At 45.2% G+C, this 25,189-nt stretch overlaps 1 protein-coding gene across 4 annotated transcripts in view; it reads right to left on the bottom strand.

The window, feature by feature from the left end:
- tasora (transcription activation suppressor a) overlaps positions 1-25,189 on the bottom strand; it is a 67,283-nt gene that overhangs the window by 9,619 nt on the left and 32,475 nt on the right. For all 4 annotated transcript variants that reach the window (XM_077231962.1, XM_077231960.1, XM_077231961.1 and 1 more), the window contains exons 10-17: positions 25,092-25,189; positions 20,835-20,938; positions 16,920-16,992; positions 16,764-16,841; positions 15,284-15,814; positions 14,006-14,376; positions 13,520-13,646; positions 5,155-6,311 (exon numbers count right to left, since the gene is read on the bottom strand). The exon at positions 25,092-25,189 is cut by the window's right edge and continues 6 nt beyond it. In XM_077231962.1, coding sequence (XP_077088077.1) covers positions 5,155-6,311; positions 13,520-13,646; positions 14,006-14,376; positions 15,284-15,814; positions 16,764-16,841; positions 16,920-16,992; positions 20,835-20,938; positions 25,092-25,189 — 2,539 coding nt within the window. The remainder of the gene's footprint in view (positions 1-5,154; positions 6,312-13,519; positions 13,647-14,005; positions 14,377-15,283; positions 15,815-16,763; positions 16,842-16,919; positions 16,993-20,834; positions 20,939-25,091) is intronic.

Genomic DNA, 25,189 nt, shown 5'->3' with positions numbered 1-25,189 from the left:
CTTCCGCAGGTCCCCAAGGTCTGGAATCGGTCCTTCTCCACAATCTTCCTCAGGGTCCGGTCAACTCTTCTCGTTGTGCAGCGTTTTTTGCCACACTTTTTCCTTCCCACAGACTTCCCACTGAGGTACCTTGATACAGCACTCTGGGAACAGCCTATTTGTTCAGAAATTTCTTTCTGTGTCTTACCCTCTTGCTTGAGGGTGTCAATGATGGCCTTCTGGACAGCAGTCAGGTCGGCAGTCTTACCCATGATTGCGGTTTTGAGTAATGAAACAGGCTGGGAGTTTTTAAAAGCCTCAGGAATCTTTTGTAGGTGTTTAGAGTTAATTAGTTGATTCAGATGATTAGGTTAATAGCTCGTTTAGAGACCCTTTTCATGATATGCTAATTTTTTGAGACAGGAATTTTGGATTTTCATGAGCTGTATGCCAAAATCATCAGTATTAAAACAATAAAAGACCTGAAATATTTCAGTTGGTGTGCAATGAATCTAAAATATATGAAAGTTTAATTTGTATCATTACATTATGGAAAATAATGAACTTTATCACAATATGCTAATTTTTTGAGAAGGACCTGTATAATGTTGAATATAATGTATAATAATGCAATGGGGGACTATGTGTGGGCCTGATAATGCCAAATGTCTGATGTTACCAGTAAAAAGTTGCCTATACATTATTTTAAATCTAGTCAGTGAAAGAGTGCAAGCATATTCATCTAAAATAATTCTGTATTTTCAGCTTCAGAATCAAGAAGAGTGTTATTCTGGTGTCTCTATTGTCATGTGTTTTGGTCCAAGCCTATTCATTTACACCCACAATTTAATACCAAATTTGGCATTTTATTCAACAGTAAACTGTTTGTTATCCTTTTATAATAGTATTATAATATATAATATAAAATAATATTGTATCGTGGGTTCAGTATCGTGATATGTATCGAATCGTGGGGAATTCCCCCACTGCATTATTATACATTATTTTAAACATTATATATAGTAGTTTAATGTAGTACTGTAACTAAAACTCTGTATACTTGAATTTCTTCCTCACACAGAAATTTTATTTTGGGTGAACAACACAATATATAGTGTCACTATCCACGATACATAATTGGATTTTTGTATTGCGAAACATTGTTACACCCCTGATGCCAACCAACGCAACATCATTGGCATAGAAACCAATGCAGATATTCCAGAAAATTTAATTCTGTATTTTACGCTTCAGAATCATGAATATTTTTATTCTGGTGTCACTATTGTCCTGTGCTTTGGTCCAAGCCTATTCATTTACACCCACAATTTAATACCAAATTAAGACGCACAAATTGGATGTGAACAGTTGTGATACAACAGTGTGGACCATCATTTTAGATCAGACTCCAATCAGATTTGGACTGACAGTGTGGAGGTAGTCTAATTGGCCACGTTTACACCTGCTATTAGCATCTGATTTCAGGTGGAGGGCACTAAAAAACAGGTGGAGGGCACTAAACAGATGGAGGGCACTAAACGCAGATGGAGGGCAGTAATCACAGATGGAGGGCACTAAACACAGGTGGAGGGCAGTAATCACAGGTGGAGGGCACTAAACAGATGGAGGGCACTAAACACAGTTGGACGGCACTAAACACAGTTGGAGGGCACTAAACACAGTTGGAGGGCACTAAACACAGGTGGAGGGCACTAAACAGATGGAGGGCACTAAACAGATGGATGGCACTAAACACAGATGGAGGGCACTAAACACAGATGGAGGGCACTAAACAAAGATGGAGGGCACTAATCACAGATGGAGGGCAGTAATCACAGATGGAGGGCACTAAACACAGATGGAGGGCAGTAATCACAGGTGGAGGGCACTAAACAGATGGAGGGCACTAAACACAGATGGAGGGCACTAAACACAGGTGGAGGGCACTAAACAGATGGATGGCACTAAACACAGATGGAGGGCACTAAACACAGATGGAGGGCACTAAACACAGATGGAGGGCACTAAACACAGATGGAGGGCACTAAACACAGATGGAGGGCAGTAATCACAGATGGAGGGCAGTAATCACAGATGGAGGGCACTAAACACAGATTGAGGGCACTAAACACAGGTGGAGGGCACTAAACAGATGGAGGGCACTAAACACAGATGGAGGGCACTAAACACAGTTGGAGGGCACTAAACACAGATGGAGAGCACTAAACACAGATGGAGGACACTAAACACAGGTGGAGGGCACTAAACACAGGTGGAGGGCACTAAACACAGGTGGAGGGCACTAAACAAATGGAGGTCACTAAACACAGGTGGAGGGCACTAAACACAGATGGAGGTCACTAAACACAGATGGAGGGCAGTAATCACAGATGGAGGGCACTAAACACAGGTGGAGGGCACTAAACACAGGTGGAGGGCACTAAACACAGGTGGAGGGCACTAAACACAGATGGAGGACACTAAACACAGAAGGAGGACACTAAACACAGATGGAGGGCACTAAACAGATGGAGGACACTAAACACAGAAGGAGGACACTAAACACAGATGGAGGGCACTAAACACAGATGGAGGGCACTAAACACAGATGGAGGGCACTAAACACAGATGGAGGGCAGTAATCACAGATGGAGGGCAGTAATCACAGATGGAGGGCACTAAACACAGATGGAGGGCACTAAACACAGATGGAGAGCACTAAACACAGATGGAGGACACTAAACACAGGTGGAGGGCACTAAACACAGGTGGAGGGCACTAAACACAGGTGGAGGGCACTAAACAAATGGAGGTCACTAAACACAGGTGGAGGGCACTAAACACAGATGGAGGTCACTAAACACAGATGGAGGGCAGTAATCACAGATGGAGGGCACTAAACACAGGTGGAGGGCACTAAACACAGGTGGAGGGCACTAAACACAGATGGAGGACACTAAACACAGAAGGAGGACACTAAACACAGATGGAGGGCACTAAACAGATGGAGGGCACTAAACACAGGTGGAGGGCACTAAACACAGGTGGAGGGCACTAAACACAGTTGGAGGGCACTAAACACAGATGGAGGACACTAAACACAGATGGAGGACACTAAACAGGCGGAGGGCACTAAACACAGGTGGAGGGCACTAAACACAGTTGGAGGGCACTAAACAGATGGAGGGCACTAAACAGGCGGAGGGCACTAAACAGGCGGAGGGCACTAAACACAGGTGGAGGGCACTAAACACAGGAGGAGGGCACTAAACACAGGAGGAGGGCACTAAACACAGGAGGAGGGCACTAAACACAGGTGGAGGGCACTAAAAACAGGTGGAGGACACTAAACAGATGGAGGGCACTAAACAGATGGGGTGCCCTAAACACAGGTGGAAGGCACTAAACACAGGAGGGGGGGCACTAAACACAGGTTTAGGGCCCTAAACACAGCTGGACGGCACTAAACACAGGGGGGGGGGGACAGATGGAGGACACTAAACACAGATGGAGGACACTAAACACAGATGGAGGACACTAAACACAGATGGAGGACACTAAACACAGATGGAGGACACTAAACAGGCGGAGGGCACTAAACACAGGTGGAGGACACTAAACACAGGAGGAGGGCACTAAACAGATGGAGGGCACTAAACACAGGTGGAGGGCACTAAAAACAGGTGGAGGACACTAAACAGATGGAGGGCACTAAACAGATGGGGTGCCCTAAACACAGGTGGAAGGCACTAAACACAGGAGGGGGGGCACTAAACACAGGTTTAGGGCCCTAAACACAGGTGGACGGCACTAAACACAGGAGGGGGGGGACAGATGGAGGACACTAAACACAGATGGAGGACACTAAACACAGATGGAGGACACTAAACACAGATGGAGGACACTAAACAGGCGGAGGGCACTAAACACAGGTGGAGGACACTAAACACAGGAGGAGGGCACTAAACAGATGGAGGGCACTAAACACAGGTGGAGGGCACTAAAAACAGGTGGAGGACACTAAACAGATGGAGGGCACTAAACAGATGGGGTGCCCTAAACACAGGTGGAAGGCACTAAACACAGGAGGGGGGGCACTAAACACAGGTTTAGGGCCCTAAACACAGGTGGACGGCACTAAACACAGGAGGGGGGGGGGGACAGATGGAGGACACTAAACACAGATGGAGGACACTAAACACAGATGGAGGACACTAAACACAGATGGAGGACACTAAACAGGCGGAGGGCACTAAACACAGGTGGAGGACACTAAACACAGGAGGAGGGCACTAAACAGATGGAGGGCACTAAACACAGGTGGAGGGCACTAAAAACAGGTGGAGGACACTAAACAGATGGAGGGCACTAAACAGATGGGGGGCCCTAAACACAGGTGGACGGCACTAAACACAGGTGGAGGGCACTAAACACAGATGGAGGGCACTAAACAGATAGAGGGCACTAAACAGATAGAGGGCACTAAACAGATAGAGGGCACTAAAGACAGATGGAGGGCACTAAACACAGATGGAGGACACTAAACACAGATGGAGGACACTAAACACAGATGGAGGACACTAAACACAGATGGAGGACACTAAACACAGGTGGAGGGCACTAAAGACAGATGGAGGACACTAAAAACAGATGGAGGGCACTAAACAGATAGAGGGCACTAAACACAGGTGGAGGGCACTAAACACAGGTGGAGGGCACTAAACACAGGTGGAGGACACTAAACACAGGTGGAGGGCACTAAACACAGATGGAGGACACTAAACAAAGGTGGAGGGCACTACACACAGGTGGAGGGCACTAAACACAGGTGGAGGGCACTAAACACAGGTGGAAGGCACTAAACACAGATGGAGGGGACTAAACACAGGTGGAGGGCACTAAACAAAGGTGGAGGGCACTAAAATGGTGGAGGGCACTAAACACAGGTGGAGGGCACTAAACACAGGTGGAGGGGACTAAACACAGGTGGAGGGGACTAAACACAGGTGGAGGGCACTAAACACAGGTGGAGGGCACTAAACACAGGTGGAGGGCACTAAACAGGTGTAAAGAACAGCAGAACAAACCAAAGGCTCTATACTGAAAGTGCCCATCTGTACCACACTTTGAATAGCAATGGTGTGGGATTTTCTCACACATTGGACACACATGTACCTTTATTTCCCAGCAGACGTCGCTCTCCGCCTCCTCCTCATTGGTGGAATGGATGTAGAAGTGAACAGAGTTCTTCTGAACTCCTTTAAGGATCTCCACCAGGTTACTGATGACCTCTGGCTGCAGCTGATGGATGATGGAGCTGAGCGCGCGCTCCATTGGGACGTCTTCAGCGTGTGTGAGGGCCATTGGGACGTCTTCAGTGTGTGTGTGGGCCATTGGGACGTCTTCAGCGTGTGTGTGGGCCATTGGGACGTCTTCAGCGTGTGTGTGGGCCATTGGGACCTCCACAGTCTCCGTAGTCTCAGCCACCGAGCCACCGTTCATCTCCAGTGAGGCGTGAGGAAGAGTACTAGAGCTGTTCGCTTCCCGGGTCTGTTGGCTCTCTGAGTCCTGCTCTAACGGCCACAGCGTTTGGGGAGGTTCGAAGACATCAGGGTCAGGCACACTTGAGTGATGTGGTGTCATTGAGTCCGGTAGTGCACTAGAAGGGGAACACAGTCTCAGAGACGACTCAGAAGTATCTGGTTGAGTGGTGGAAGGCGAGGAAGCACAAGGATTAATGTTGGAGGACGTATCAGGGACATTTGAAGTAACTTCAGTTGCAGAAGTGGACGAAGACACGTCTTCTTGAGCTGAACGGGGCCCACTGGCACTCTGGGAGTCTATGAACATCTTCAGGCTGTCCTGGAAAGAGCTGATGTAGTTGGTGACAGGGAAGGGTGCGTTGAAGTTTGAGATGTAATCAGAAAGTGGCAGAACTGGAGTCTTGGGCGGTCCTCGCGAGCCGTGAGCGCTCAAGCAAGACACATAATAAATGTGTCTGTTCCTCAAGAGCTGCTCGACCTCACTGGAGAAGCCGGAGATCTGCTCGTCCACTATGAGGTCGACACCACCACTCGAGCCCAGCGCAGGGGGTTCGTCTACAGGACCGTGGCTCTCAGGGGTCTCAGCCGGGGGAATGGGCTCGTCCTCCAGATCCGCTGCTTCGGGCTGATCCTCCAGATCCGCTGCGGTGTTGCTGCTGTCGGGCTGGTAGGCGGGGGACAGGTCCTTCTTGTCAGGCGTGGTGTGTGTGGACACAACCGGGCTCTGGAGGAAGCGGGGGTCTTCAGGATAGTCCATCTGTCTCTGGGAATATCTCTCCGTTTTCAGACCTAAGCGAGCAATTTAGAAAATTAAGATTCTAAAAGCTGTAAACAACATACATGAATTGATAAACTATAAAATGTAATCCTCAGCAAAGATGATGTCAAAGAAGTCAAGACAAGTCACCTTTATTTATACAGCGCTTTTTACAATACAAATAGTTTGAAAACAGCTTTAAAGTAATAACAGGGAAATAATGCAACAGAGTTTATTCTAGAAGAAAATAGTGTCACAGTCCAGCTTAATTAAGTTCAGGGATGGTTTATTTTTGTTGTAAAAAAGTTATTCATTTAGTTCATTTACATATAGCCACTCTGGAGAAAACATTGATGTCATCGTCCAGCTCAGTTCAGTTCTCATATAATGGTGTCAATGCAGGAAGATCAAGAATATTGTTGAATATTAAGTGTCCCCAACTAAGCAAGACAAAAGCCAAAGGCGACAGCGGCAGGAACCAAATCTCCATCAGTGACAGAATGGAGAAATAAACCTCGGGAGAAACCAGACTCAGTTGCTCAGTTCTCCTCTGGCCAACGAACCAACAGTGTACGATTATGATTCAGGCATTACAGGTCAGAAGTCAGATTGGTTTGGAACAATCAGAATATTATCCAGGTCATCTGGTTGACGATCAGAGTCACACGGGTATGGAGACGAGTTTGTTGAGGATCAGTGCTGATGGCTGTCAAGTCGATGCTCATTTTCAGATAAAGTTGCTGCATCCGAAATCGCATACTTTCCTATTATATAGTAGGCAAAATATGACAAGTAGTATGTCCGAATTCACAGTACTCATAAAAGAGTGTCCTACTACTTCCGGTGAGATTCTGAAAAGGGAGCATCCGATGGACACTTTACTATCCCATGAGGCCACGGGAGAGGATTTGTGAATGGCAGTGAAGCGACTTAACCTGCGCTGGTAGATCACATGATAATGTACATCCATAATACATTCATATTACACACACTCTAGATACTAGAGTACTATATACTCATACTATGTAGAACATATTTTTAAATTGTCGTGAAGTAATTACTTGTTCAACATAAGTACCTAATCAAGAGAGTAAGTAATTTCAGACACAGCCAGTGTTCCCTTTCGAGAGGTCTCTCATCTTGCGCAAGTTAGCTTAATATATTGAATATTGAAGAATATTGAAGCCAAATTCTTAAAACGCAGTGCAGCTGCACAGCAGACATATAGCTGACCATGTAGCGTGCTCATTGGTTGTGCTGCGGCAACTGTACGAACCTATGGCGAGTCGGCTAAGTTGCACAAACCACTAGGAGGATTGGGCATCCCAGTTCCCTGACAGAGAGTCGCGTGGTTATAACGCAATCGTTAGCCTATTTTTACAAAAACGGCTTCTATGGGGCCATAACGCAAGATACTATGTAATGGAGCCTTTTATACATTGTTGTGTTTCTTTAGAAATAAATAATGGACAAGTGGAGTCTTTAAACGCCTCAGATGTAAAGTTATTCGCTGTCAAAGTGACGCCAAAATGAATGGGAGTCAATGGAATGCTAACAGCAGGTGATGGCTTGCTAACCAATGGCGGCCTCCATGGAAGGTACGCTTTCCGGGTGCTGAATTACCCCCTTGGTTTTAGCGCGGGAGGAACCACCTCTATTGCCCCTTTTGCTAACAGATTCTGTAATTCGGAGCGAAGCACCTGACACGCTGCTTCTCACCGAAGTCTCGAGAACCACCTAAAACTTTCGGGGTCTGCGAGCGAACTTGAGCGAGTAACCTCGCTTTATTGTGTTTATAACACAACTCGACACACCGGGAATGGCCTGCCAGGCCAAAACCTTTGTGGCTAGGGTTTGATACATATTCGAGGATGGGTCGCCTAACACAGGGGAACCAGATAGCCTTATATTGTGATGGCTGACTGGAAGGGCTTCCACCTCGGGCAAAGTCAGAGTGACAACTGGGAGGGGGCCACCTAGTGAGGGGGGACCGGGAACCCGTGTGTTGTGTGCTTGAAACATGTTCTTTATGTGCTTTATTTGGGCCGCCGTGAAAACGGCGTTTGTGTAGGGGCGCGCGCAGCGCAGCGGGCCCGTTCTCTACAATATAAAATTCTCCAGCCGCCTGAGCTGAACAGGGAGCTGCAGATATGCACTTTCTTTGAGGGTGGTCAGGCAAGCGCGAGACTCAAGCCCTCTCTTTTAACCCTAGTTGCTAGGTCGTCTTCGGAGGCCTAAGGTCCAACACTATGTCGGGGTCCCTGGCGCCGAGGAAACGGGTAGCGCTTAGCTGGCCGTGAGTGGTGGTGGGTATCAGCCGCAGGGCGGGGCTGAGGGATCTGCTTCGCTGGCTTCTTAGGCTGAGGAGAAGGCTGCGAGGATCTGGCCCTACTCGACGCTGAGCTTGAGCGCTTAAGCAGGAAGTGACTCATTGCCTGAGACGACTTCTAAGCTTCAGTGAACCTCTCTGAAAACCCCTTCACCGCCGGGCCGAAGAGACCGAAGCTGGAGATGGGCGCGTCAAGGAAAACAGTCCTGTTCTCCTCCTGAATGTCGGTGAGGTTGAGCCACGAGCACGACGAGGCTAGCCATGCTCCTCCCGATAGCCTGTGCTGTAGCCTTGGTAGTACGCAAGGCTAGGTCCGTGGCGCTCCTGAGGTCGCGGAAGGCCTCAGACTCTGGGCCAGCCTCGTCCATCGCCTGGAGGAGTTTGGCCTGGTACACCTGCAGCACGGCCATCGTGTACAGGGCCGAAGCAACTTGACCAGAAGCAGCGAACGAGCGTCAAGCGAGAGCTGAGGTGTTCCGGCACGGCTTGTTCGGGTGGGTGGCACTAGCTTTCGGGCGCTGGTCCGCCTGTGAAAATAGGACTGGTGATGGTGTCCGAGCCGAAGAAAATGAGGCACGCGGAGTCGTGGCCGGCGTGGGCTCGCTTATCTCCATGCTCTCGGGCTGCCGCTGGCTGCGACGCTTATTCGTCCTTGGCCAAAGCAGCGCGGGAAACGGGAGAGCGGGAGGGGTGGCGTCGCCATCTTTGATGAGGGCTAACCACGTCCGCAGCACCGAAACGGGCATGCCCTCGCAGAGAAAGCAGCCACCAGCAGAGAGTGCAGATTCCGCGTCGGAAGGGCACAGGCAAGACACGCACTCAGAATGCCCGTCGCCCTCATGTGGAAGTCGAACGAGGGAATTGGAACAACGCTTCGTTCGGATCCTTTACTGATAGGCCTGGACCTGATGACAATGCAGTGCAGAAGTGCCAACTAGCCTCTCCCTATGGAGGATCCCTATACCACTCTACAGATAAAGCGTTGTGGAATTTTTCGGTTCGCGTACCTACCCAAAGTGATAAGATAAAATAAAAATTCTGCATCAAAATTTATAGACAAGTAGTTTGTTTAGGCATGGTTTGTAAGGAATTACAAACCTGCGCATATATATTCAAACGCACATAACTATAGAATCAATTCTTAATGTGCATGTGAACGCCATCAGCGTCTATCACAGGTTCACGTTTAAAGTCTGTTTAGAGAGAACGGTGACGTCTTAGCGGCCCCTAATTTAATAACAAATGATCATTTAGACGGAAGTGAATAAATCAAAACTAACTTTAGCTGGAAAAAACATTTTTCAAGAGCCACTATAAAACCAAACCAATCTCTGTTACCTTAAATTAGATGTTTATCTCTGTAAAGCTACTTTGAAACAATCTACATTGTTAAAAGCGCTATATAAATGAGGATGACTTGACTTGACTTGATAGAAATAGCAAGAAAACGATATTGAGTGATGATCGGCAAAAGGAGAGACGCTTGTTCTGGCTTGTTTTGACGGCGATAGCTTCAAAGTTTTCGGAGGACAAAGAGACAAAAGTTGTCGTTGAAGTAGAGAAAATCTGCTATAATGGCGAATTTGGGTTCCCTTTATAGGCTCTGTGTGTCTACGCGCTGATAGCTGATTGGCGCACACGTCAGAGGCGCCTTCGCCATTGGATGTGCAGTTGCTGCAGCACAGCCAATGAGTGAGCCAGTCTCTCACTGTGCAGCTGCAATGCGTTTTACATAAAAGCTTCAATAATCTGAGGAAAAGAATTTGCCCGCTCTGTATAGCTACGCAATACGAAGTGACCGTTCTCAAAAGGGAACATTGATATAAGTGATCACCTGGATTTAGACCTACCTATATTGTATTTATGTAAAGCATTCACATGCAAATTTGCTTTATTTATTTCCTGGCTGCATATCAATATCCATTGATGACTGGATCTTTGTTAAAGGGTAACTACACACTAAAACAACTTTTTTTAGTTAATGATCTGTAAGAATGGAGCTTCATAAATGCTGTTCATTGATTCAAGTATATTTTTTGACATTTGGGTTTAAAGTGTTTTAATTCTACAATATATGGTGTAAAAACGTCTGAGTGGTGCCCTCTTCAGGTTGAACGGTGGCTTATGCTGATGTCACTCAGCTCTATATTTCCTCAAAACCTAACGAAACTTACCAATTCACAAAATAAACGGAATGCATAGCTGATATAAAAAATTGGATGACTAGTAATTTCCTTCTACAAAATTCTAATTAGATTCTAATTATTGGACAAAAAACTTCCACACGCAATAACCTAGAATGCTGTTTAACACTTGATGGCTGCTCTGTCAAGTCTTCGTCGTCAGTTAGGAACCTGGGTGTGCTCTTTGATACCAATCTCTCATTTGAAAGTCACGTGTCTAGTGTCTGTAGAAGCACATTTTTCTATTCTTAAAAATATATCTAAATTACGTCATATGCTCTCATTGACAAATGCGGAACAATTAGTTCATGCGTTCATGACATCAAGGCTAGATTATTGTAATGCTCTACTGGGTGGTTGCCCTCCTCGCTTAATAAACAAACTACAGCTGGTCCAAAACGCAGCCGCTAGAGTTCTTACCAGAACCAGGAAGTATGACCATATTAGCCCGGTTCTGTCAACACTGCATTGGCTCCCTATTAAACATCGTATACATTTTAAAATATTGCTGATTACTTACAAAGCACTAAATGGTTTAGCTCCGCAGTACTTGAGGGAGCTCTTAACCCATTATAGTCCTTCACGTCTATAGCGATCTCAAAATTCTGGCCAGTTGATAATACCTAGAATATCAAAATCAACTGCTGGCAGTAGATCCTTTTCCTATTTAGCACCAAAACTTTGGATCAATCTTCCTAACATTGTCTGGGAAGCAGACACAGTCTGTCAGTTCAAATCTAGACTAAAAACACATCTCTTTGGCTTAGCATACACATAACACATTATAGATTGCTATAATTCAATGTTAGGCTGCATAGTTTAGATCAGCCGGAACCGGGAACACTTCCCATAAATCCTGATGTACTTTGTACATCATAAGAAGGATGGGGTCTACGCTAATATTAGTCTGTCTGTTTATCCCGAGGTTTACCGCAGTCCGCCGGATCCAGGCCATATCCAGATCTGATTAAGGACCATCACATGGACACGACGACAACGCATCCCTGAAGTGCCAGCCAAATCAACACTGTGAAGGCCTCATGGACACCTCAACAAACTCATCTCCATACCGGCGTGATGACTCCGACCCCAAACCAGATGAACTGGATAAATATTGTGAAAGAAAGTTGTGATCCAATCTGACTTCTGACCTATTATGCCGCCTAAATCATAATCATACACTGTTCGTTCATTGGCCAAAGGAGGACTGGCCCCCTGACTGAGCCTGGGTTCTCCCAAGGTTCTTTTCTCCATTCGGTCACCTGATGGAGTTTTGGTTCCTTGCCACTGTCGCCTTTTTTTCGCCTTCATTCGCCATTGGCTTTTGGCTTGCTTAGTTGGGGAGATTTAACATTTAATTTTGAATTTAACAATACTATTACAACTTTACTTTCCTGTTATCTCTGTAAAGCTGCTTTGAAACAATTTGTACCGTATTTTCCGCACTATAAGGCGCACCGGATTATAAGGCACACCTTCAATGAATTACCTATTTTAGAACATTTACTGTATATAGGGCGCACCGGATTATAAGGCGCATAAGATACTGCAGTCAAACGTTTGACTGGGTTTGCGTTATGCATCCACTAGATGTGCTAGAGGGAATGTAGCGAGTGCGCGGCACCGGAGGCGAGGCGTTTATTAGTAAACGTGAGCGCACTGGGGCGGGCACGTAACTTACATTCGCAGCCGACTCATATGAGTATTGCTGTCGCTGACAGCAACAGCTGGCTGTTTTGAATGAGACGACCCGGTTTCTGTGTACGGGGAATGCTTTATGAACATTCTGTGACGCGAGAGCAGCGCCGGGGACAGTGTGTCTGTTCATATGTCTGTTAGAGTGAACGCTCGTGAGCGGGCACATAACCTGATTTATACAAGGTTGAACTGGCCATGTGACAGAGCAGGCATAAGATGGACACGAGCGCGAGTTCGCGGGCGAATTTAATAACGTGGAGCGCTATTAACCAATTGATCCAATTAATCCATATATAAGGCGCTCCGGATTATAAGGCGCACTGTCGTTTTTTGAGAAAATTAAAGGCTTTTAAGTGCGCCTTATAGTGCGGAAAATACGGTATTGTAAAACAGCTATATAAATAAAGGTGACTTGACTTGACTACTGCAGTTGAATTTTCCTATTGGATGTTGTGGTACCCTCTGACTACAGAGAGATGCGTCTCAGGTGCACACCCCCAATCCGCTGGGCTCAGCCTACTTTTCCAGCATTTTTCAAATATTGCAAGTGGGTGGAGTCAGGCTCTGACCAGGGGTTTAGTTACCCTTTAAGGAACACTATATCGAGTCCAACCTTTTGCTTAAACTGATAATCGTTTGTTTTACTGGCGTTTTCACAGTTTCCCCTGTTAACTCCAGTCATGCAGCAGCTCTTCTGCCACTCAGTCCGGCTGAGAGCGTGTTTCGGCATCGACAATATATTTTCACGGTTCTAAACATGACGCAAAACAAAACTAATTGTGATTGGTTGTGTTACATGTCAGTCAAACGTCGTCTTGGGTGGATCTCGGTCAAGAAAAGCTGCGATGGAGCCCAGAGCTTCTGCCGTCAGTCTGAAGGTCTGGTTACGCGAGACTAACGCATACCCTTCAATTGGCCTTGTTAACTTAAAATGCATAACATCATAATACTGACTGTAACTTATATATATGTAGCTGATATTAACTTGCAAGGTCATTCTAAGACATTTTTGCAGCATCTTCCTCCATACCTGTGATGGGTATTAGCACCCATGGGATGGTCTTCTCCCCGAGCAGGTTAACACCACGCTGCTGACCGCCTGAATCTGAGCACGGGCTGAACGCTTCTAAACTGCTCAGGCTTCCAGCCGTCTCCTCCTGAAACCACAAAAACATCATCAGACCACATAACTGGAGAAATGCAAACTATCATAAAAAGGAACAATACTTTGACTAGATGAGAAACTAGCAGGTGTTATTAATGAACATACACCAGGTGCAGAAGTATTCAAACATCTGCTCCTGTTTTTCATCTTACATTTATAAAATGTTTGCTGGTGTAAAAACTGATTACTTATTGCTCCACATTCACCAGCAGAACAATGGCTTATAATATCGGCCAGACTAACCTGAGAATAACATATAAATAGAGTTAAGATCAAAGTACACACTAAAAAACACTTAATGCACAGCATTTACACCTTAACAAACTGAGATGCTTGAGCCCCCTGATCTACCTCCAGCCCGTCGGCCCTCTCGGGCTCGTCCTCAGCGATGAACCTCTTCCTCAGGTCGATGTCTCGGTCAGTGGGGAGGCCGAGTCTCAGCATGCTGTCGAACAGAGCGGCGTCAGAGATGTCCTCGGACTCCTTCATCTCGGAGTCAGCAGGGGACTCGGAGGAGGCTCTGGTCAGGTTGTCGATCAGCTTGATGACCTCTAGCGCCCCATGGGTCTTGTCTTTACGCAGGTCTGTGTCGAGACTGGTGTTCCCGAAGCTGTCCAGCATCTGCATGACCTTCAGCGCACTCTGAGACTTGTCCTTCCTCAGGTCTGTGTCCTGAAGGCCCACGCTGCTCAGCACATCAGGATTGGACTGCCTCTCATCCGCTGAGAGAGAGAGAGAGAGAGGGGGGGGGGGTCGGGTGGGGTTGGTCATTAAGACTGACAGAGACCTGTGAGTCCTGTGACATATATATATGTGTGTGTGTGTGTGTGTGTGTGTATACAGGGCTTCATATTAACTGTAATTAAGTACGCTAAATATGAGAGATTTGTCTTACACGAACTTCCCCAGCAAAGTGAGTAAACATAATAAGTAACACGCCATATTGGCTATAGTGATTTGACAGCGTTACCCGCCACAGTTAATTTTGACTTGTTAATGTAAATTAACAAGGGTGTTACTTTCAAACCCTGTGTTTGTGTGTGTGTGTATGTGTATATATATATATATATATTAATTAAAGTGATAAAATATATAAATGAATTAAAATAGCTGATTTTTGATGAATAAACTTTAATATTACATATAATATTCTTTCTCAGTTCTGAAACCAACCCCCCCCAATATATTAAAGTAATTAAATTAATATCATAAACATGCTAGTTGACTAAAGGCTTATGCGAATGATTACAAGCAAAATCTTTGGATAGGGCAGAAATTTAATTAAATTAATTTAATTAAAGGTAATTATAAAATTAAAAATTGCCCCTAAGAAGATACAAAAAGTCCCTGGGATCAATTCCAAGGGCAAATATTTGTCCTTTATGGAAATGTCTGCCTTAGCTTTCATACGGTGACATTCTCTACCATGTTTATTTTTTGTTTATTTGTTTGTGTATCCTGACATTGTTAAGCACTTTGGGCAACTGTGGTTGTTTTTAAATGTGCAATAAAAATAAACTTGAACTATAAATATACCTAACCCTAACCCAGTGCAAACAAGATTCTGAAATGAACATTTGCACCGATGAATGTAAAATCTAATCTTCAGATGATCCTGAATCTCCTCACCTTCCCGGAGCCCTTCGCTGGGTTTGTTCCTCTGGCGTTTAGCGGCTCCTTCAGGAGCGTGGTGATCCCCCTTCCTCTTCTCCGGGGCCTCGGGCGCTCCCGCGCTCCCCTGCGAGCTCCTCTTGAGCTGGATGAGCTCCAACAGCTCCTGCACCCTCTCGGGGCTCGCAGCGCTCCTGAGCTCCTCCACCGCCTCCTTCAGGCGTCGGTGGGCCAGCGTGAACAGGCCCGGGCTGTGGATGTAGGGCCGCAGGAAGGGCTCCAGGTTGCTCTTCTGCCGGGGAGCGGGGAACAGCTTCTCCCGCACGTCCAGCTTGGGGTCGTAGTCGGTCCTGACGCGCTGCACGGGTTTGCCCATGCGCAGGTCGGTGAGGTACTCGCACACCGTCTGCTGGACGCAGGCGCTCGGGTCAGCGGGGGGGTCAGCGCGAGCCTTGCTCAGGGCCAGGTGAAGAGCAGACACGAACGAGTCGTGCTGGGGCATGATAGGACCCCAGCGCTCTGAGGACACAGGCCTGCAGGGAGCCGATGCTTCACACACACAAACACATTGACAATAAGCATCACAGTTAAATAATAAAAAAAATATTAAGATCAGAAATAAGATTAGTGCGACTTGAGCCTGAAACATACTCTATGGCAAATATGAAAACGCTTTTCGTACATTGTGTCTGAATGCCATGTTTCCATTTAAAGTTGTGAATTTAACTTATGCAGGGTTGGAATATGGCATAAAACATTTGCTAATGAAGCAGCGTTTCTGTCCCATGTGTTTAAGTGAACAACATTGTCACTTACTGGGAAATTCTGTAAAAAAAAAAAAAAAAAAAGGAAGCGGCTGCATTCGGAGAAAAAACTGGCGCTTTTATCCTCCATCATAAATGCCAGACGAAACGCAATAAACGCTGTCATGTTTTCTTGAAATATCTAAAATTATCATCTAGATTCTAAAAACGTGCATAAAAAAAATCTGCCAACAATTGAGCTGGAAACACTTTTGTATCAGATAAGACGACGCTCATAAACTACGATGGAAACACATTTACCAGCAGACCAATCACATCACAGCATCTCAGATGTTGGTTTGGTGTTTCTGAAACGCCGGAGCCGAAGTGTGTGATCAGAATGATTTGGTTTAATTCCCTCCAGAAGCGTCTCACACGAGTGTGTTCACAAACACCAGCATCCCAACGCTAGAGATCATGACAGCGTTTATTGAGTTTCGTCTGACGCTCTGAGACACACTCGTTTATGATGGAGGGAAAAGAGCCCGATTGCAGAAAAGAACCCGATTGCAGAAACTTAAATCTGTTTAACAGCACAGACATTTGAAGCGTGGATCACTTGCTTGAGTTAATGAAATATGTTAAACGATTAGTTATTTTGGCTGAGCATTCACGTCCGTGTTTGCATGAAACATGTTTCTGGCTTTAAAAAGATTCATGTAGATTTAACAGTGTACATCTCTCCAAATACTCACGGCTCTTTAACAGCTCACGCTTCTCTCTGTAAATAAAAAGTGCTTGTATACACGACATTTTCCAGTCGCCCCGTCGCTCTGTAAAATCAAAAACATTTTAAATATTTCAAAGATGGATTTTTTTTACACTGCCGGTTCCCCATCATTAGATCATACCGCTTGAGTTGGCCATTTGACTGGCAGAGAGCAAGAAGAGGAAGCCTCTGTCCTTCACCATATTCACCAGCACCTGCAGAGACACACAGCAGTCAGCTCATGAACAGTGGATGAGCGGATGAGAGGATGAGAGGATGTGTGGATGAGAGTATAAGTGGATGAGAGGATGAGTGGATGAGAGGATGTGTGGATGAGAGGATGTGTGGATGAGAGGATGTGTGGATGAGAGGATGTGTGGATGAGTGGATGAGAGGATGAGTGGAGGAGAGGATGTGTGGATGAGAGGATGAGAGGATGAGTGGATGAGAGGATGAGTGGATGTGTGGATGAGAGGATGTGTGGATGAGCGGATGTGTGGATGAGAGGATGTGTGTATGAGAGGATGAGTGGATGAGAGGATGAGTGGATGAGAGGATGTGTGGATGTGTGGATGAGTGGATGAGAGGATGAGTGGATGAGAGGATGTGTGGATGAGCGGATGAGGATGAGAGGATGTGTGGATGAGAGGATGTGTGAATGAGAGGATGAGTGGATGAGTGGATGAGAGGATGAGTGGATGAGAGGATGTGTGGATGAGCGGATGTGTGGATGAGAGGATGTGTGTATGAGAGGATAAGTGGATGAGTGGATGAGAGGATGAGTGGATGACAGGATGTGTGGATGAGCGGATGAGAGGATGTGTGAATGAGAGGATGAGTGGATGTGTGAATGAGAGGATGTTTGGATGAGTGGATGTGTGGAAGAGAGGATGAGTGGATGTGTGGATGAGTGAATGAGAGGATGAGTGGATGTGTGGGTGAGAGGATGAGTGGATGTGTGGATGACTGAATGAGAGGATGTGTGGATGAGAGGATATGTGGATGAGTGGATGAGAGGATGTGTGGATGAGAGGATGAGCGGATGTGTGGATGAGTGGATGTGAGGATGAGTGGATGTGTGGATGAGTGGATGAGAGGATGTGTGGATGAGAGGATGAGTGAATGAGAGGATATGTGGATGAGTGGATGAGAGGATGAGTGGATGAGAGGATGTGTGGATGAGAGGATGTGAGGATGAGAGGATGAGTGAATGAGAGGATGAGTGAATGAGAGGATGAGTGAATGAGAGGATATGTGGATGAGTGGATGAGAGGATGTGTGGATGAGAGGATGAGCGGATGTGTGGATGAGTGGATGAGAGGATGTGAGGATGAGCGGATGAGAGGATGTGTGGATGAGAGGATGTGTGGATGAGAGGATGTGTGGATGAGAGGATATGTGGATGAGTGGATGAGAGGATGTGTGGATGAGAGGATGAGCGGATGTGTGGATGAGAGGATGTGTGGATGAGAGGATGTGTGGATGAGAGGATGTGTGGATGAGAGGATGTGTGGATGAGAGGATGTGTGGATGAGAGGATGTGTGGATGAGAGGATGTGTGGATGAGAGGATGTGTGGATGAGTGGATGAGAGGATGTGTGGATGAGAGGATGTGAGGATGAGAGGATGTGTGGATGAGCGGATGTGTGGATGAGAGGATATGTGGATGAGTGGATGAGAGGATGTGAGGATGAGTGGATGTTTGGATGAGTGGATGTGTGGATGAGAGGATGTGAGGATGAGAGGATGAGCGGATGTGTGGATGAGAGGATGAGCGGATGTGTGGATGAGAGGATGTGAGGATGAGCGGATGTGTGGATGAGAGGATGAGCGGATGTGTGGATGAGTGGATGAGAGGATGTGTGAATGAGAGGATGTGAGGATGAGAGGATGAGCGGATGAGCGGATGTGTGAATGAGAGGATGTGTGAATGAGAGGATGAGTGAATGAGAGGATGAGTGAATGAGAGGATGAGTGAATGAGAGGATGTGTGGATGAGCGGATGTACGGATGAGAGGATGAGCGGATGTGTGAATGAGAGGATGAGTGAATGAGAGGATGAGTGGATGTGTGGATGAAAGGATGAGCGGGTGTGTGGATGAGCGGATGTGTGGATGAGTGGATGTGTGGATGAGCGGATGTGTGGATGAGAGGATGAGTGGATGAGAGGATGAGCGGATCTGTGGATGAGTGGATGAGTGGATGTGTGGATGAGCGGATGTTTGGATGAGTGGATGAGAGGATAAGCGGATGAGCGGATGACTGGATGAGCGGATGTGTGGATGAGAGGAAGAGTGGATGAGAGGAAGAGTGGATGAGAGGAAGAGTGGATGAGAGGATGTGTGGATGAGAGGATGAGAGGATGTGTGGATGAGAGGATGAGTGGATGTGTGGATGAGAGGATGTGTGGATGAGTGGAAGAGTGGATGAGTGGATGAGTGGATGTGTGGATGAGAGGATGTGTGGATGAGAGGATGTGAGGATGAGATGATGTGTGGATGAGAGGATGAGTGGATGAGAGGATGTGTGGATGAGAGGATGTGTGGATGAGACGATGTGTGGATGAGAGGATGAGTGGATGAGAGGATGAGAGGATGAGTGGATATGTTGATGAGTGGATGTGTGGATGAGAGGATATGTGTATGAGAGGATTTGTGGATGAGTGGATGTGTGGATGAGTGGATGAGAGGATGTGTGGATGAGTGGATGAGAGGAGGTGAGCATCAGTGAATCAGCATGAGTGAAAGAGGAAGAGTGGATGAGAGGATGAGTGGATGAGTGGATGTGTGGATGAGAGGATGTGAGCATGAGTGAAAGAGGATGTGTGGATGAGAGGATGAGTGGATGAGAGAATGAGTGGATGTGTGGATGAGAGGATGTGTGGATGAGTGGATGAGAGGATGTGTGGATGTGTGGATGAGAGGATGTGTGGATGAGTGGATGAGAGGATGTGTGGATGAGAGGATGAGTGGATTAGAGCATGTGTGGATGAGAGGATGTGTGGATGAGAGGATGTGTGGATTAGAGGATGTGTGGATTAGAGGATGTGTGGATGAGAGGATGAGTGGATGAGAGGATGAGAGGATGAGTGAAAGAGGATGAGTGGAGTGAAAGAGGAAGAGTGGATTACAGGAAGTGTGGATGAGAGGATGAGTGGATGAGTGGATGTGTGGATTAGAGGATGTGTGGATGAGAGGATGTGTGCATTAGAGGATGTGTGGATGAGAGGATATGTGGATGAGAGGATGAGTGGATGAGAGAATGAGTGGATGTGTGGATGAGAGGATGTGTGGATGAGTGGATGAGAGGATGTGTGGATGAGTGGATGAGAGGATGTGTGGATGAGTGGATGAGAGGATGTGTGGATGAGTGGATGAGTGGATGTGAGGATGTGTGGATGAGTGGATGAGAGGATGTGTGGATGAGTGGATGTGAGGATGTGTGGATGAGTGGATGAGAGGATGAGAGGTTGAGTGGATGAGAGAATGAGTGGATGTGTGGATGAGAGGATGTGTGGATGAGTGGATGAGAGGATGTGTGGATGAGTGGATGAGAGGATGTGTGGATGAGTGGATGAGAGGATGTGTGGATGAGTGGATGAGTGGATGAGAGGATGAGAGGTTGAGTGGATGAGAGGATGTGTGGATTAGAGGATGTGTGGATGAGAGGATGTGTGGATGTGTGGATGAGTGGATGAGAGGATGAGTGGATAAGTGGAGGTGTGGATGAGAGGATGAGAGGATGAGAGCATGAGTGAAAGAGGATGAGCGGATGTGTGGATTAGAGGATGTGTGGATTAGAGGATGTGTGGATGAGTGGATGAGAGGATGAGTGGATAAGTGGAGGTGTGGATGAGAGGATGAGAGGATGTGAGCATGAGTGAAAGAGGTTGAGTGGATGTGTGGATGAGAGGATGAGAGGATGAGAGGATGTGTGGATGAGAGGATGAGTGGATGAGTGGATAAGTGGATGAGAGGATGAGTGTGATTGGATGAGAGGATGAGTGGATGAGAGGATGAGTGGATGAAAGAATGAGTGGATGAGTGAAGTGGCTCACCAGGCCATGCTCCTCCAGCTCCAGCAGGAGAGCGCTCAGGCTCTTCAAGGACTTGTCCTGCTCCACCACATCGAACAGACTGCAGAACATGCCACTTCTAGACACTAACAAAACAAGACAGACACATTATTTACAGTATATTAAATAATTACATTTGCTGAAAATTCACCTGCATATCGTGACAAATATCCCTAATGTTCGACCTCATTTGGACTAGGCATAGGGCCGCACTATATTGCATAAAATGGACAATGGATTACAGTGTCTAAATACATAAAGATCTGAGAAAATACATGTTACATACAAAAATGATCACCAGATGACTTGAATGGTTATATTTGGAAAGAATACTGTATAATCTGTATCGGCCGATATATGTTCATTTTTAATGTTATCGGCCCGATGAGAGAGTTAGACTGACATATTAAAGCCAATATATAGTAATAATATAGAAGCGCATCGACTACGGAGTTACACCTTCATGACTAGCACACACAAGTTCACTTGTGCATTCGCAGCCTTTTGTGCATTTGTAAGTTTTAATTTGAAGTTTATTTTGAGTATATTAGCTCATATAGGATGCGTTTGGTTAAGAGTTCACGCAGTAGTAAAGCCAGATATCATCTTCAGCGCACGCAGCTCAAACAGCAATGCACAACATTAATAACTATGATTGGGACGGTCATATTGCATAACATTTTAAAGAGAACACTACTGTAATTTCTGACTCACACGCAACTTAGTTCAAGTTCACTTGTGCATTCACATCATTTTGTGCAGATATAAGTTGTAATATTAAGTTTATGTTGTATATATATCCAATTAATCTCATATTGGACCGGCGTTTCATTGAGTTAATTAACCCACAAAGTTTTTCAGTTTCCTAGTGTTCATTCAGCTCTTCAGCTTCAGCACACAAAGCAATGCTGTCATTTGAAATGGTAATATTAATTTTAGAATCAGTGGGTGCTTGCCGAAGGCAAAGCCACAACTATTACTATTCCTTTTTATTATTCTGCCAAAAGTTTGACGCGCAACTCCTCCCGCAGCTTTTGTTACAGACCCATGAATGAGGTGTCAAATCGTGCGGATTATTCGGGAATGGTGTGCTATGACTTTTATAAGCTATCGGGAGTACGATGTTCGCCCCATGGGGGAAAAATTGGCCGAAAAATCCCATAGACTTAACATTGCGACAAACTTTGACAACTCATAGCTCCGAGCGAGGATTTCGCAGAAACGTGCGATTTACCACATTTGAAGAGGCTGGTAGGCTCCATAAGAAAATACCTCACAATGGGGTAAAAGTTTCACCCCTGGGGGGCAGGAGCTGGCCAAATTTTCCCCATTGCTCATAATGGTATTTATTAGTGGGTGCTTGCCAAAGGCAAAGCCCCAACTATTACTTTTGCGGTTTTTATTCCGCCAAAAGTTTGATGCGCTACTCCTCCCACAGCCTTTGTCACAGACTCACAAATGAGGTGTCAAATCAAGCGGATTATTGAGGAATGGTGTGCTTCTACTTTTATAAGCGATCGGGGGTATGGTGTTCGCCCCTGGGGCAAAAAAGCGGCCGCAAAATCCCATAGACTTAACATTGCGACAAACTTTGACAAGTCGTAGCTCCGAGCGAGGATTTCGCAGAAACGTGTAATTTGTCACATTTGAAGAGGCTGACAGGCTCTGTAAGAACATACCTCACAATGGGGTAAAAGTTGCACCACTGGGGGGCAGGAGCTGCCCAAAGTTTCCCCTTTGACTTACCATGGGGAAGGTCGGCCCATGAAACGCATGTTTCTCCTACTATAGTAAATTATTTTTTATTTAACGTAACTCTGGATCACAGAGTCATAAAGACAAGGGGGCGGCGGGCTCATTTTACTCGGACGACCAATCAGTCTCTCAGGGTCATAGTGAAGCTATCATGCCAAGCCCTAGCAACCATTTCCCAATACCTAGCAACCAATACCACCAAAACCAAGGAGTTAATAATAGATTACAGGAAGAATAAAACCGATATGTGTGGAGAGGGTCCTGGATTTCCGGTACTTGGGCGTGCACATAGAGGAGGACCTAACCTGGAGCACTAACATCGCAGTATTGGTTAAGAAGGCACAGCAGAGACTCTACTTCCTCAGGATTCTTAGGAAGCACCATCTCACTCAAAAGGTGCTTATGTCCTTCTACCGCTGCTCCACAGAGAGTATACTGACTTATTGTATCTGTGTGTGGTTCACGAGCTGCACAGAGACAGAGAGGAAAGCACTCCAGAGGGTCGTCACCACCGCCCAGAAGATTATTGACTGCCCTCTCCCTTCTCTGAAGGATCTTTATAGTTCCCGCTGTCTCAAAAAAGCACAGAACATGCTTAAAGATCCATCCCACCCTGGACATTCCCTGTTTGAACTGCTGCCCTCGGGTAGACGTTACAGGACAATGAAGGCACGAACAAATAGATTAAAAAATAGCTTTTATCCAAAAGCAATAGCAGCACTAAACACGAATTTGAATACCGTATTATGAGATGTATCATGCATTGAACTGTTGTGTATGTGTGATTTGTGTTTTTATTTACTTATTTATCTTTAGAAATGTTATTTATTTATATTTATATATACTAGTATTTTTTTGTTTTGTTGCACTGATTAGATTGCATCCAATTTCGTTGTACAGTACATGTATAATGACAATAAAGATTCTATTCTATTTAGAGCACCCTGGCAACAAGTTCCATAGAATTACATTGAAAGAGATCAAAGGGATATCTTTGGATAGAAGTGTCATAGGAACATGAGGATGGTCTCATTTGACTCGAGGCAGCAAACAGCCAATCCTGAATCACCTCAACACTTACTGGCCATGCCCATTGTCGAGCACCCTAGCAACCAAAATCCAAAGAGGGATATCTTCCATTCCGAATGTCACAGAGTCATGGGAGTTGGTTAATATCATTCATAATGACAAGCAACCTTTGGAGTTTCATCATTGGCAGCTCCATAGCAACCAAACAGAGTACCATAGCAACCGTTTATCAAGACCTATATCTCTGCTTCAAAACATTGTATAGAGATGGAGGTTGACTCGTTTGTTTCGTTGGGAAACAGTCTGTATATATCAACATGGTAACTGTGTATTCACACCCTAACAACCCTTTAGAGCCACCTAGCGGTAGTAAAATCTTCTTTATCTCTGAAATGGTTATATTGCAACATATAGAAGCCATATTACAACATATAGAAGCCATATTACAACTCCACAACATCATACAGACATGGTTGTTGGCTCGTATGCAATCATGTACAACACCCTAGCAACTGAGTGGCGAGTTTTGCCACTACAAGTACCCACTCACATTTTCTTCAGGTTGTTGTTTTTTTTTGTTGTTGCAAAAACATTGATGCATTATTAATTATAACTACCACTTTAATTTTTCTTGTATTATTACAATCATTAACTATACGGTTTAAAATTGGCATTGACATTATTGTCCGTGCGGAGGCTATTCCATTTTATTCATCCATGAGACCGGCATTTTCATTCTTTATACGCAAGTAATGTTGTCCAATGACTTTGCATTATTTAGGCATTGTTTCATTTCTTTGTCTCTCTCTCTCTCTATATATATATACATCTTTATATATATATATATATATATATATATATATATATATATATATATATATATATATATATATATTCTTTTTTTGATAAAAAAAATTGTGTCATCACTCATCAGAGTGTAAAATGAATTTTAAAAGTTGAGGAATCTTACAAGGGTTCACTATAGGCTGTATATGTTTGATTTATGTTGAAGCTTGGGACAGATTTTAATGGTGAGACTTTTGTTTTTATAGTCAGGCACTCAAAAATGACAAAAATTTGAATTTAGATTTATTGGCCAATATATCGGTTATCGGCTTTAAAACGTAAAGAATTATTGGTGCATCTGTAATCCTTCTAGGACTGAACGATTTGGGAACTGGTTTACTCTACAATAACGAACACCAACCTCCTTCAGTGACCATAACATAAACAGAGTTGACAAACAATATCCTTTACCGGAGTTTACAAACAATATCCTTTACCGGAGTTTACAAACAATATCCTTTACCGGAGTTTACATGGGGCACATTCCCAGTTTTTGACCAATTCAATATAAAATAATAGTAATAATTGTGATTTTTTATTAAACAATACATTAAACAAAATAAGAAATGATGATCAACCATTATGAATAATAATGTTGTGCAGCATCACCTTCATGGCTGCCGGTGTAGAGGCTCCAGGAGAAGAGTGCGGGGGGGATCTTCTGCTTCACCTGCTGCAGACGCATCACTGTGCCGATCTCAATCTTC

This window comes from Siphateles boraxobius, unplaced genomic scaffold (genome assembly GCF_051911475.1).
Source record: "Siphateles boraxobius isolate OS27281-9 unplaced genomic scaffold, OSU_SipBor_1 160, whole genome shotgun sequence".
Taxonomy (NCBI): domain Eukaryota; kingdom Metazoa; phylum Chordata; class Actinopteri; order Cypriniformes; family Leuciscidae; genus Siphateles; species Siphateles boraxobius.
Note: the sequence above shows the minus strand (reverse complement) of the source record. Positions and strands in the feature narration are given on the sequence as shown.